Source organism: Capricornis sumatraensis, chromosome 10 (genome assembly GCF_032405125.1).
Source record: "Capricornis sumatraensis isolate serow.1 chromosome 10, serow.2, whole genome shotgun sequence".
Taxonomy (NCBI): Eukaryota; Metazoa; Chordata; class Mammalia; order Artiodactyla; family Bovidae; genus Capricornis; species Capricornis sumatraensis.
In genome coordinates this window covers 57,628,203-57,643,425 of record NC_091078.1, presented here as the reverse complement: position 1 = coordinate 57,643,425, position 15,223 = coordinate 57,628,203, and the positions used below count along the sequence as shown (strand labels likewise).

Genomic DNA, 15,223 nt, shown 5'->3' with positions numbered 1-15,223 from the left:
TGGCCGTCGCCTGGAGGGTGGGGCGTCCAACTTCCCAGGAACACAGATTTCCAGGGCCGCAGGTCCAGCCCTGGAGCCTCAGCCTTGTGGAATCAGGTCAGCAGCTGGAGCACTAATAGAATTTCCTAATCTCATTAGGGAGAAAATCATCTCATTGTACTGCACATGTCGGGAGGAATCCAAGTTCAAACACTTCATTACCAGGAACTCTGACTTCACCCATTCTCACTTCTGTGGGGCCCATTTGTAACCTTAAAGGGATTAGCAGGCCAAGGGGGTTATTTGAAAAGTTAAAGAGATTAGCAGGCTGTAGTCCCCTGAGGAGGAGGCCTTCCCTGTGTCTGCGGGGCCCCTGGTGACACTCCTGCCCAGTTCTAGTCTGAAAAAAAGGCAGTGTCAGGCATATAGTGGGTGCTTCATCAACGGGGAGAGAGCTGACCTGACCGACAGCTGGCTTTAATTGGGAGCAGAGGGTGAAGGTTTGCTTTGCTTGATATCTGAATATGTGCCTGGCCCCAAAGGCAGAGGGGGTGTTAGAGGCACCTTGAACAGATTCTTCTCCCTCCTCCCTCCCGCACCCCCACAGTCATCTTAAGGACAGAGCTAGAATTTAACCCAGGCCCCTGGCTGCCACGTGTTTATCCATCCATCCAACAGCTACCCAGGACCAGCCCTCTGTGTTGAGGGCCAGCCAGTGTTTAAGGCACCAAGGATATGAACAGAACAGACAAGAGCTCTGACCTCATGGAGTTGGCATCATAGTCAAGAAGACAGTAAACTGATCAATATTTCTAGGGACCAGTAAGGGTCATGTGATAGAAAGTTGCTAGGGGGAGGGCTGGGAATGGGGAGCTATTGGTTAGAATACACAGGGAAGTCCTCCCTGTGAAGGTAACATTAAAATTGACCAGTAGAAGATTTTAGGGAGCCAGCCACACATATGTCGAAGAATAGTGTTTTAGGCAGAGGGAACGGAAGGTGTAAAGGCATTGAAGGAAATAAGCTTAACACGTTTAAGGGATGAGAGGGCTGGGCAGGGCTGGGTGTGGTGGAAACAGACAGGAATATAAAATGAGTTGAAGCAGTTAGGGTCTAGACTGTGCAGGGCCTTGTAAGCTGTAGAGAAGTTTGATTTGCTGTGAATAAGATGGGGGAGAGTTGTTATTCAAAGGACTCTCATGAACTGATTTACTTTTTAAGGGTATCTTTTTCAGCTGTGTAGAGAATAGAGAGACAAGAGGCCAGTTAGGAGGCTGTTGTAGTATTTTGGGGAAAGAGATGATGATAGCATGCACTAGAACAGTACATTAGTCATTTCCATAATACTGCTGCGTAACAAACTGCCCCCAAAGTCAATGGCTAACAAGTGAGAAATCACACTCACTTCTCTGCAGGTTGACCATGGTTTGCCTGGTCTAGGTTGATCTTCAGAGAAGGCAATGGCACCCCACTCCAATACTCTTGCCTGGAAAATCCCACGGATGGAGAACCCTGGTAGGCTGCAGTCCATGGGGTTGCTAAGAGTCGGACACAACTGAGCGACTTCACTTTCACTTTTCACTTTCATGCCTTGGAGAAGGAAATGGCAACCCACTCCAGTGTTCTTGCCTGGAGAATCCCAGGGACGGGGGAGCCTGGTGGGCTGCCGTCTATGGGGTCGCACAGAGTCGGACACGGCTGAAGCGACTTAGCAGCAGCAGCAGCAGGTTGATCTTGGCCAGGCAGCTGTGCCTCAGACTGCACATGGCCTGGCTCCATAGTATAGGTTAGGCTCAGGGATGCTCCCCTTGTGTTTGTCCTGAGCTGAAAGGGTGGCAGCTACTTGGGGAAGCTCTTTTCCTGGCGGATTACTGGCACACAAGAGCAAGGTGAATGGCACAAGGACAGTTAAAGCTTCTGTTCACAGCATGTCCACTGACATTCCCTTGGCCAAAAACAAGTGTGTCACCAACAGGACAGGGGATTTTGCTTCAGTCACAGTGGGAGAGGAAAGAGGAAAATTTGCTGAATCACAGATGGTAGAGAAGTTGGGAAAATTTAAGACACGTTTGTGAGAAGCTGGCCTGATTTGTGGGTGCACTGGACCCAGGGTACTACTGTTCCACCGGCTATGTCAACCCTCTCAGGCGCCTCTGCCTGAAAACTTCCATGACTGGGCGCTTACTACCTCCCTAGGCAACACTTTAGGGCAATTCCACGGATCACAAAAGCTGACCTTAACTTGAGCCCAGATCAGTTTATTACCCCACCCCAGGCCCTGACCCTCCCACCCTGCGTTGCCTAGGCCCATCTTCCCTCTGACTCACAGAGATAATAGTGCCTCACTCTTGCACGCTGAAGAGCCCAGTGCCTTCAGCCCCACCCTGGGCTCACAGACTGTGGCCATGTGTGGCCATGCCGACATTAAGCCTCTGTGGGCCCCACTTGGTTCTGTGGGAGGCTGAGTAAGCCCAGGGAATGTATGTTTTGCCCCTTTTTTTAATCAGGACACACACCATCTCCATTCATAGGCCTGGTTCTTTTACTTACAAAATTGGTGCAAGCTTGTCGAAAACAAATCTAACAGTGCAGAAGTCAAAGTCCCTGCCCTCCCCACCCAGTCCCACTCCCCGGATAGAGCCACTTTAACAATTTAATGTGTTATCTTCCAGATCTTTTTCCTGTTTTCTCATCAAACTGTCCTGGAAGTGCTCCCATGGGAACACACGTGCAGCAGCCTTGCTCTCCTTACTGTCTGTGTCAGAGTCCAGAGTTGGGTTGTATCCGTAACTGATTTTAACATTCTTCCTATTGATCAGTTGTTTTGTTTTGATGGTGTTAGGGACAATGCTGCGGTGAGCAGCGTTGCATGCATATTTTTGGTTGCACGTGTATAATTATTTATGAAGTTCGATTATTAGGCAAGGAACTCAGAGCCAATTGAAAATTTTCTTAGTAGATATAGCTAAGTTACCTCCACAAAAGCTCTGACCAGCTATGTCAAAGCATCGTGCTTTACGTACGCTTCCATGAACGTCACCTTAGAGCATGATACATATTTTTTTTTTCAGCTTCTGTGTGCTCATGACTCTAGGGAGCTTGGGATCATTTAAGACTCCCAGATCGTTTGCATATGTACTAATGTATGACAGCATCTGGTTAAAGAACTCAGTACATGTCATTTCCCACCCAGGAATCACCACTAATGAGAGATGGTGCAGGAAAAGAAAACGAAGGAGATAATGATTGGCGAGAGGGAAAGTGTTATCTGGGAGGGAGCTGGGAGCAGAGAAGCCCAGTGCCCCGTGTCACATCAAGACCCCTATGGTGGCCCCCTGGGACCTCCCCAGCCTGAGTCTGGGGCAACTGCCCCAGGTCCAGGTGGACCCCCATCCATCCCCAGGCTGACGCAGATCTCCCGGTTACACCCAGACCACACCATCAGAGGAGCCAGGCAGGCCCCAGACGCTGACGCCCCAGGCTCCGTGTGTGGACGGCTTCGAGGAGCCAGGAGAGCGGCAGCGAGCCCTCAGCGCAGTGAGCGTCCTCACCAGTGCCCTGGAAGGTCAGCACCCCGGCGTCGTTCAAACACCCCCCACCCCCGCCCCCCGCTTCTGGTCTGAGCCATTGTCCGGACCAGAGCCAGGCTCGCCCTAGCTGCTGAGCCTGCCTTGGACATTCCCACAGCTGTCCCAGACTTTTCAGTCTCTGTCGCCTGTCCGGAGTGTCTTTCCATCTGTGCCAGCTTGTTTTGTCCTGGGCATCCTCAGGAGTCATGCCTGTGCTTCTTCCAAATGTCCTTGCAGCCACCGTGCCCCATCCTAGGTGATCACTGGTCTCATCCTGTCCTCTGCTGAGTATCCCCAGGTCTGCTGGGACCGTCCCACCCCGAGCAGGCCTGTTCTAGCCTATTCCCCATCATTCCCCATCTAGCCCAGACTAGTCCAAGCATCCCACATCTGCCTCAGCTGGTCCCACTTTAGGCAACCCCACATCTCATTCATCCTGAGCTTGGTACCAGCAGGTACCAGCCTGTCCCAGGCACCACCCCACCCCCACATCTCTCCTGACGTGTCCCAGATATCCACATCTGTTCCTACCTCTTGGGTCCTGAGTGTCCTTATATCTGCACTTGCCCATCTCAGATGTTGTCTCTGCCTGTCCTCCCCCGAGGGGCCCCACATCTGTGTGGCAGTGTTGCCTCCAGAGAGCCCACACCTGTCCTAATCTGTCTTGTCCCCATTTTCCCCATACCCATGCTGGCCTTCTGTCCCTGTGGCCCTCTTTCCCCACATTCCAAGAGTAAGAAGTCAGGACTCAGGCCCCTCTTCCCCCTAGCCTTCCCTGGCCCGCTTTCCGTCCCCCTGCCGTGTAGCAGCCCTGTCGTCTGCTGAGTGCGTCGTACAGCTCTTCTGGAAAGTTACGTGACGCAGTCAACAGAGACAGGCCAGCCCACTGGCTCCCCCGCCCCCGCCCCCAGAGCTGGAGGAGTCTCAGCGCAGGTGTCCGCCGTGCTGGATCCGCCTCGCCCAGCGCTACCTGATCTGGGAGTGCAGCCCGCTGTGGATGTCCATTAAGCAGACAGTGAAGTTCATGGTCATGGACCCGTTTGCTGACCTCACCATCACCATGTGCATCGTGCTTAACACGCTCTTCATGGCGCTGGAGCACTACAACATGACAGCCGAGTTTGAGGAGATGCTGCAGGTCGGAAACCTGGTAAGCACCGCTGGCAGCTAACTCTCAAACGGGCACCGTGGTGTGAAGGGCTCTTGGCCAGCTGGCACAGCCTTCGTGGGTGGGAGAGGAGGGGCTCAGCACCAAAGGGTCTTCTGAAGATAGGCCTCTTTATGGAAGACGTTCTGGTCGGAGCCTCAGGATCAGCTTTCAAGGATGGGCGATGCAGTTGGGAGAGAGAGGTTAGGGATAAAGATGCCCAAAGGCTAGAAAACAAAAGTGAGTTGAGGGGAGCCTGAAATGTGTGGGGACATGGGGCGTGGCAGTAATGGAGGAGGAGAAAATGCCAAACAGAGGCAGTTCTCTTAGGGAAAGGATGGATGGATGTTAGGATGGAGAGAAAGGAGGAAGGGAAGGATACAGAGATGGACAGATGGATGACTGGGTGAATGGAGTGAGTGACTAAATCAGGCAGAGACAGATTTGAATTCTGACTCAGTCTTACTATATGACCTCAAGCAAATCACTTAGTCTCAGTAATTGGTACAGTAGGTATTTGTTGAATGTAATAAATGTAAAATTAGAATGACAGTATCAAACTCAGGAAGCTAATGAGGATTGAATGAGATAATGTGTGTAATGGGCCTGGCTCAGAGTTTGATAAACAATAAGCACTCAAAATAAATGATAGCTGTGGTTATTATTTTTGTTGTTGTTATTGAAGAGACTATCCCTGATGTCAGAACGTGTCAGTTCTTATTAAGATTTTTTTTTTTTTTCTTGACACCAAATCAAGTCCTAGCTCTTCACCCTAAACCTGGAAAACTGAGGCCAGAGAGGTGAGATGCTGGTGGCAGGGCTGGGCGTGTGGCTCTTGTCTCCTGACCGTAGGGGACAGGGTCCTGCTGGCTCTGTCCAGGTAAATGCAGGGTTGGCCCTTCTGTAGCAGATCCCAGGGCAGGGCTGCAGAGAGCCCACTGGCTTCTGGAAGGAGCTCCTGGGGTCGTTGCTGAGGTTGAGTGGGCAGAGGGCTCATTCAGTCCGAGCTCTCTCCTCTTGCAGACCCAGCCCATTCTGTCTCAGTCCCAGCTCCACAGTGGCCCCCACGGGCGGGCAGGTCCCCTACGCTGTGGAGTGTGAGGATCATTTTCCCTTATTACTTTCCATGTCCAGAGCTCTAGACAATTCTCTACAGGGTCTGTTCACATTTTTTCACAAATGTGAGTCTGCTTTGCTGTGGTTCTACTTTTCTTTTCTTCTTCTGTGTACAAACAGAAGGAAAAGCTAGCTCTCAGTCGGTAGGAGTCTCGCTGCACGATTGTGCCTGCCTTGCGTTGGGTGGTCTCCAAGTGGTGGTGATGTAGGGTCTCAGCTGAATGCAGTTTTAATGGAATGTGACCATTGGGTTGGAATGAGCCATAGTCAAGGTGATGGAGAGCACAGGTGGCTTCCCTGGGCCACTAAGTTGTGACTGAACTGAGACTGTGTTAAACTTGTGGTTAGATTATTAGTAATAGGTCATGTCGTCGGATTACAGCTATTCTTTCCTGTTTGGATAGCTTTATCATTAGTATGTAAGATTTTAATTGTCTTGCAGTTAATATATTCTAGATGGTTTAAATATTCAATGTAAAGAAACAAAACCACAAAAATAAGCATGGGTAAATAATTTTGGTGTGAAAAAAGCCTTTCTAAGCATGTCGCTAAAGACAAATTCCATAAAGTGGAGAAGATTGATAGATTTAACTAGCCCATTATATAAACAGAGGTAAAAGGCAAATGAACCATCTGTTTTTAGCAATACGTGGACAAGAAAACCTGAGATGTCTCCAGCTACAAAACAATTAAAAATATAGCAAATATTCTTTGACACGCATAGCAAAGTTCATGAGAAGGAAACAAAAATCTCCAAGTGCCAAAAACAAAGAGGGACTTAAAAACCATAGCAGTAAACATGGGAAATCATTCTGTAGTTGCTTTAGGGGGTGGGACAGGTGCTGATCGAGTAATTTTGGGGGCTTGGATTTCAGTGATCATGCAGAAGCAAGACTTGTGTTTGGAACAGTGCAAGTAGGGTTTGGAACCGAGGAGCCCATAAGAATATGACCCTACATTCAATACAGTGGTGAACTAAAGCAAATCCACACGCCGGCCCTGGGAAATGCAAAAGAAGGAAGGTTGTCAATCTCAGTCAGGGCTGGAGAGAGGGGCTGAGAAAAAGTAACCCTTGGAAGCTTGTGACTATGAATTTGGCTTTATACAGATATGGAGTTCGAATTTATACCTGACTGTTCCTGGAACCTGTTTAAAAAATTAACACACAAAGAGATTCTAATAAGCATAGTTAACACTTGTTGAACACCTAATTTTTTATAACAACCAGTAAGGGAAATGCTATTATTATTACCCCTATTTTACTGATGGGGCTTCCCAAGTGGCTCAGTGGTAAAGAACCCTCCTGCCAATGCAGGAGACACGAGTTCAATCCCTGGGTCGGGAACATCCCCTGGAGAAGAAAATGGCAACCACTCCAGTATTCTTGCCTGGAAAATCCCATGGACAGAGAGGCCTGGCAGGATACAATCCATGGGGTCGCAAAAGAATCAGACACGACTCAGTGATTAAACGAAAACAACATTTTACTGATAAGGTAACAGAGGCAGAGTGGTCACACAACCAGGAAGTGAAAGACCCAAGATTAAAGTCCAAGCCTTTTGTTTCTAGGGCCCGTGCTCTTCGCTAGTAGCTTACACAGCTGTGCCGCAGCTCAAGCTTTGTTTCCGTCTCCCTGCTTCCAGTCCAAGCTATACTGGCGTCCTTATCAGTGTAGTAAGAGAAGAAAAAGAAGAAAGAAGGAAGGAAAACAGATCCAATGTGATTTTCTAGATTATGTTGTTGTCTAGAGAAATAATCCAAGAAAATCTACAGAAAGAATATTAGAACTAGTAAGAGAGTTCAGCAATGCTGGTAGGTACAGGCTCAATATATTAAAATTAATTCTGCTCCAGGCCACCATGAGTGATCATTTGGAGAGAGGAATTTATAAGTTAACACAAGAGCAATAAAAACTGAGGAATATAGGAATAAACATAGCAGAAGATTATAAATTTGATATGAAAAATTGTAAAACCATTGAAAAACAGTTGTGCAGCAATATGCCATTTTCATGGATGAAAGTCTGAATATTGTAGAAATATCGGTTCTGATCAAATTACACCTAAATGCTTGGTGTAATTCTGATAAAAATCCTAACATACTTTTTACCCATGAGATTTGACAAAGCAATCCTGTAATTCATATGGAAAAGTAAAGTCTGTCAAGACAAATTAAGGAATTAGGTGAGGAGCTTACCCTGCGTGTGTGCATGCTAAGTTGCTTTAGTCGTGTCCGACTCTTCTGCAACCCTATGGACTGTAGACTGCCAGGCTCCTCTGTCCGTGGGGATTCTCCAGGCAAGAATACTGGAGTGGTTGCCGTGCCCTCCTCCAGGGGATCTTCCCGACCCAGGTATTGAACCCGCGTCTCCCACATTGCAGGCGGTTTCTTTATCACTGGGCTCCTGGGGAAGCCGGAGCTTACTCTCCCATGTATAAAATATGTTGTGGTATTTTCATGCGGTGAAACACTATGCCCAGCTAGAAGGAATGCATATATATCTTTCAATATGGATAAATCTCATAAACGTGATGTGAAGAATAAAAGAACTGGCAAAAAAGGAACACATATGGCCTGGCCCCTTTATATAAACCTTAAAACCAGGCAAAAATACTAGATGTCAAAACTGTAGAAACATGCATGATAGTGATTACCTTGCAGTCAATGTAGTCCTGTGGAGTGGGTTGCCATTTCCTTCTCCAGGGGATCTTCCCGACCCAGGGATTGAACCCAGGTCTCCTGCATTGTAGGCAGATGCTTTACCTGTGAGCCACCAGGGAAGCCCAAATAGGTACCTGCAAGACTCAGTTAGGTATTTGGCTCTGTTCCTCTAGAAGTGAAGTGAAGTCACTCAGTCGTGTCTGACTCTTTGTGACCGCATGGACTGTAGCCTCCCCAGCTCCTTAGCTTTACCATCTGAACCACCGGGGAAGCCCTTCCCGTGACTAAGGATACAGCAAAGAGAGCTTCCTTGGACACGCCTCCTTGCACAGACCTGTGAGACTTTCTTAAGAATATACATATCTGACATTGCTACAGCTTAGGGTATGCATAGCTGTGACTTACCAGATACTGCACAACCGTTCCCTGAAAGGGTTGTACCAAATCCACGCTTTTACGGAGTGTGAGTTCCCACTGTTTCATATCGTTGCCAACACACAGAAGTTTATTTTTGATTCTCTTATGGGTGAGAAATAGTAACTCAATGTTGATTTAATTTGCATTCTTCTGTGTTTCATTTGTTTATAACCATCGGAATTTCCTCTTCTGTCATTTCCTCCATCCAGTCCACATCCTTGTGGTTGTGTTTTTGCCACTGAGTTGTCCCCCTTCTCCTTATGGATGTGTAAGCATTCAATATATATTCTGGATCCCATGTCTTTCCAGTTAAATACTTTGCATAACTTCAATTTCCAGTCTGTGGTAGTGATTTCACTTTGTTTGCCATATCATTTGTTATACAGATATAAATTTTAATGTATGTAAATTTAGCAATCTTTTCTTTCGTGGTACAAACTTTCTGTGTTGTTAGGGAAAGCCTTCCTAACCTCCAAATTTTAAACATTTCCCCCCATTTTTATTCTAGAAAGTTTAAATTTTTATTGTATCTGGGTATTGAATCCATTTCCCTGCAACTAATTAATGAAAGTACTGTGAGGTAGGAATCTAAACTCATTTTCCTCCATAGAGGTAACTATTCTTCTCAGCATAGTTTACTGAATAGTCTGTCCTTTTCTTACTGATTTAAAATGCCATCTCTGTTATTATCAAGTCTCCAAATATGCATTTCCTATTTCTGAGTTCTTAATTCTGTAGCTCTGTCTGTTTTTCTATATTTGCACCAATATTATAAGAAAATCACAATGTATACCGTGCATTTATTGCAAGGCATAAAGTACATTTATTTATGAACAACACCCAGAAAAGGCAAACACTCGAACAGGAAAATAAGTAAAGGATATGAAGAGGCAACTTTACAAAAGGAGAAATTTAAAAAATTGAAGAAATGTCCAACAAAACAACAATAAAAAATGGCCTTTGTCCTGTTGGACTGGAGAGGTGAGTGAGACAGGAATTAGCATCTTTATGAGGAAAACAGTTTTCCCCTGTGGTTCATGGAATTGGTTAAAACCTATCTCTGAGGATCATTTAGCACCTATGTGTCAGAATCTCTGAGAATGTTTGTTGACTGTGCAATTCCGTTTCCAGAAATTTATAATAAAAAATGAATTGGACCAAGGATCATCGCTGGCATGGCAAGGACACGAGAGCATAGCTGGATAGTTTAAGATGTGCAGAGAACAGCAGCCAGACCTGGGTTCCAGAGCAGGGTCTGCCATGGGGCAATCTTGGGCCAGTTTCTCCCTCTCTCTGAGCCTTGAGTGTCCTTATATGTAAAGTGGGGAGAATAGTAACTCCATAGGCTGTTTATAAGAGTTAGAGTTCAAGGATGTCAAGTGGGTGAGAGGGTGGTTATTGTTCTCTTTGGCCTCATTTATTATGACTGCTGAGATCTCCAGGCCCCAACAGGGGCTTCAGATACAAACAGCTCTTCGTGTCTTATAAGCTCACTGGGATCTGGCAGACAGGCTGTGAGTGTGGGCACCCACCTCCCCTGACTCCCAGCAGATGGTTCACAGAGCCCTGAGTGCTAATAGTGGCTTCCCAGGAAGTGGGAAGATTTTGCCTACAAAGGTCTGTCTAGTTAAAGCTATGGTTTTTCCAATAGTCATGTAAGGATGTGAGAGCTGGACAATAAAAAAGACTGAGTGCTGAAGAATTGATGCCTTCAAACTGTGGTGCTGAAGAAGACTCTTGAGAGTCCTTTAGCCAGCAAGGAGATCCAACCAGTCAACTCTAAAGGAAATCAACCCTGAATATTCACTAGAAGAACTGATGCTGAAGCAGAAGCTCCAATACTTGGGCCACCTGATATGAAGAGCCGACTCACTGGAAAAGACCCTGATGCTGGGAAAGATTGAAAGCAGGAAGAGAAGCAGATGACAGAGAATGAGATGGTGGGATGGCATCACTGATCCAATGGACATAAGTTTGAGCAAACTCTGGGAGATGATGAAGGACAGGGAAGCCTGGCGTGCTGCAGTCAACAGGGTCGCAAAGAGTCAGACACGACTGAGTGACTGAACAACAGCAAAACTCTCTAACCTTGGCTTATGTCTATAATGGGATCATACTGTATGCATTATAAACTGACTTTTGAAACATAACACCTTGTGAATGTCCTTTCATACTAACTAAACATCATCATCTGCTGCTGCTAAGTCACTTCAGTCGTGTCCGACTCTGTGCGACCCCACAGAGGGCAGCCCACCACGCTCCGCCGTCCCTGGGATTCTCCAGTCAAGAGCACTGGAGTGGGTTGCCATTTCCTTCTCCTACAGCATCGTTTTTGTTTTTTTTCCTGTAAGAAAAATAGTTGTGGGATATTCTACTGTACAGATGAGCCATAAATAGTTTAACCACTTCCTTGTGATGGGCATTCTTTTGTCCCTATTAAAAACATTGCCATAATGTTCTTCTGCTGGTTCTCAAATTTATGAGCTGCTTGACTCCAAGCACATTACTTAACCTCTCAGTGCCTCAATTTCCTTACCTGTAAAATGGGCTTAAGGCTACTTTTCTTACCTGGTTGTTAGGCAGGTTAAAAGAAACGACTTATTCTAAGCATTCTAGCCCAGCTCTAGGCACATAGTCAAGCCTCAAGAAATGGTGGCTGATTGTTGTTACAGTGAGAAAAGTCATCACACAGACAGGGAGGAAGTGGGAACAGCATGGTCGAAGGTGCTGAGCCACGGAAGCATGAGTGTTTGTGGAAATGCGTGAATTTGGTGTGTGTGAAGCAGGGAAAATTTCCTGCAGCAACATGGGCTTGAGCAAGTCTGGAGCTGGGTGGTGTCGAGGTCCACCCCAGCCTCCCCTGATCCCAGGTGCCTCCCAGAATCATCAGTCTTTAGAGCCTGCAATGGGCTCAGTTGTTTTTGAGGCCCAGGCTGGTGGGTCATGTCTGGGAAACAGCAGAGTTGGCTGGAGGCATCAGGTTGGAGGTGTCCCCAAGGAGGTGGGCCAGGGCCAAGCAAGCACCACTGGGATTCTGGGCACAGTCAGAGCTGGCAGCCCTGGAGGGGGACCCTCCTGGAGCAAGAGTCAGGAGGTAGGGAGACCCTGCTGCCAGAGGCTCTTTCCAGCCTGAATGCTGAAACTCCTCATTCCCGCTCCTTCCCAGGTCTTCACAGGGATCTTCACAGCAGAGATGACCTTCAAGATCATTGCCCTGGACCCCTACTACTACTTCCAGCAGGGCTGGAACATCTTCGACAGCATCATCGTCATCCTCAGCCTCATGGAGCTGGGCCTGTCCCGCATGGGCAACCTGTCGGTGCTTCGCTCCTTCCGCCTGGTACCCGGCTGGGCCTGGCAGGGGTGGCTGGGCGGACACCGAGGCATGCCCTCTCTGAGGCCATCACTCAGTGCCCCCTGCTCTGATCTTTCATACCTTCACCCAGAAGCTGCTCGCTAAGTACAGCATAGGCTAGTATGGGCAATTTGGGGGACACAGAGGTGGGCAAGGGAGCTATCCCTCCCTCCAGAGGGGCATTTGGGGTGGTATCCATCCTGATGATTTGCAAAGCCCTTTACGGTTCACCATGCCCCCTTTAGTCCTCACAGTATCCAAGGAGAGGAGCTAGTGTTACTGCATTCCCATTCTACACATGAGGAGGCTAAGACCGAAAGAGGTAAACCAGTTTTCCAAAGCCACATGGCAGGTAACAGGTGGAACCAAGTCTCCTGGTAGCTCACCTGGAGCTCCACCTGCTGGTTTTAGAATCTGCATTTTTGAAACTTTACTGTGCACACAAATTGCCTGGCGATCTTGCTAACGTTCCAATGTGGATTCAGCAGGTCTCAGATAATTTCAAAGACATGAGTCTGTGGACCATGCTCTGAGTTCACACTGTCTCAGAGGTCCAGGCATGGGGCCGGAAGTAAGTCAGGGAAGGCTTTCTGGAGGAGGTGGCTTCAACTTGGGCTAGAAAAGCAGAATGGTTGGGGCAAAAAAGAAAGCCCAGGCTATGGATTCTAATCCCAACTGCACTGCCAAGATCCAAGGGATTTAGACAAGTTACTCCACCTCTAAAGTTGGCTTCTTCATCTGTCAAATAAGATAATAATAGTGCCACCCTCATGTAGTTATTTGGAGTTCCTAATTAGCTGATCCAAGCATAAGGCCCGACACAGTAGGTGCTCAATAAATGCTAAGCACTGGCTACCTTTCTGTATGATGACTGAGAGGAGGGAAGGATGGAGTTGACTGGGCAAGTCAGGGATGGTTTGAGCCTGCCTGGAAGGACCCCTGATGAGGAAAGGTCTGGAAAAGGGACATTCCATGATGGGGGAATCTACTGGGTGATTCCTAGAAGTGAGACCAAGGTGAGTAGGAGGCTGGTGTGGGGACAAATAAAAGGGGTGTTTGGGGAGAGGAGTCTGGAGCTGTTGGCCTGACTCCCAGATCAGAGCCCAGTGAAACTACCCTGAGGCTCTGGAGAGAAACAGTAGCGTGTGCTCGTGGAGAAAGGGGAGAAACAGGTGGTGATGACCTCCAAGGGAGCCCTGGGTTTTCAGGCAGGAGCTAGGGGCGTGAGGATGTCCATGGGCGGTGAGAGCCAGAGGCCCTCACAAGGACCCCTCCCTCCCTAGCTTCGGGTCTTCAAGCTGGCCAAATCCTGGCCCACCCTGAACACGCTCATCAAGATCATCGGGAACTCAGTGGGCGCGCTGGGCAACCTGACGCTGGTGCTGGCCATCATTGTGTTCATCTTCGCTGTGGTGGGCATGCAGCTGTTTGGCAAGAACTACTCAGAGCTGAGGCACCGCATCAGCGACTCAGGCCTCCTGCCCCGCTGGCACATGATGGATTTCTTCCATGCCTTCCTCATCATCTTCCGCATCCTCTGTGGAGAGTGGATCGAGACCATGTGGGACTGCATGGAGGTCTCTGGGCAGTCACTGTGCCTGCTGGTCTTCCTGCTTGTTATGGTCATTGGTAACCTCGTGGTAAGTTGGCCAGAGGCCTCTCTCATACTCACTCACCTACCCGTCCATTCATCTACCTAGCTACCCACCCACCCAATCACCCATCTGTCCATTCGCTTACCCTTCCTTCCATCCATCCACTCCCTCTGTCAGTCATCTATCAAATCACCCATCCACCCATCAGTCTCATCCATGCACCCATCCACCCACCCACCTTTCAGTCTCATCCATGCACCCATCCACCCATCCACCCATCAGTCTCATCCATGCACCCATCCACCCACCCACCCATCAGTCTCATCCATGCACCCATCCACCCATCCACCCATCAGTCTCATCCATGCACCCATCCACCCACCCACACATCAGTCTCATCCATGCACCCATCCACCCACCCACCCATCAGTCTCATCCATGCACCCATCCACCCACCCACCCATCAGTCTCATCCATGCACCCATCCACCCACCCACCCATCAGTCTCATCCATGCACCCATCCACCCACCCACCCATCAGTCTCATCCATGCACCCATCCACCCACCCACCCATCAGTCTCATCCATGCACCCATCCACCCATCAGTCTCATCCATGCACCCATCCACCCACCCACCCATCAGTCTCATCCATGCACCCATCCACCCATCAGTCTCATCCATGCACCCATCCACCCATCCACCCATCAGTCTCATCCATGCACCCATCCACCCACCCACCCATCAGTCTCATCCACCCACCCATCCACCCATCCACCCATCAGTCTCATCCATGCACCCACCCACCCATCAGTCTCATCCATGCACCCACCCACCCACCCATCAGTCTCATCCACCCGTCTACTCGTTTACCCATCCTTCCACTTATTCATTCATTCATGGGCTTCCCTGGTGGCTCAGTGGTAAAGAATCTGCCTGCCAATGCAGGAGACACACAATCAATCCCTGGGTCTGGAAGATCCCCTGGAGAAGGAAATGGCAACCCACTCCAAGTATTCTTGCCTGAGAAATCCCATGGACAGAGAGCCTGGTGGGCTATAGTCCATGTGGTCACAAGAGAGTCAGACATGACTTAGCAACTAAACAGCAACAGCAATATTCATTCATTCACCCATTTATCCACCTATTCATGTATCTATCTGTTACCCATTCATTCTTTTCATCTCTCTACTCATCCATCTACTCTACCTATCCAGCTGTCTATCCACTCATCAGTAACCCATCTGTCTATCTCTGTCTCTATCAATCTATTAAGTTACCAATCTGCCTATCCATTTATCCACCCCCTCACCCAGCCATCCACCCACCCATCAACCCCATCTACTCATTCACTTACCCATCCATTCATCTATCCATCAGCTATC

The 15,223-nt window shown here is 48.3% G+C and overlaps 1 protein-coding gene across 8 annotated transcripts in view; it reads left to right on the top strand.

Moving 5' to 3' along the window:
• SCN5A (sodium voltage-gated channel alpha subunit 5) overlaps positions 1-15,223 on the top strand; it is an 86,451-nt gene that overhangs the window by 30,655 nt on the left and 40,573 nt on the right. For all 8 annotated transcript variants that reach the window (XM_068982815.1, XM_068982812.1, XM_068982813.1 and 5 more), the window contains exons 12-15: positions 3,412-3,544; positions 4,460-4,698; positions 12,056-12,229; positions 13,528-13,884. In XM_068982815.1, the coding sequence (XP_068838916.1) occupies positions 3,412-3,544; positions 4,460-4,698; positions 12,056-12,229; positions 13,528-13,884 (903 nt within the window). The remainder of the gene's footprint in view (positions 1-3,411; positions 3,545-4,459; positions 4,699-12,055; positions 12,230-13,527; positions 13,885-15,223) is intronic.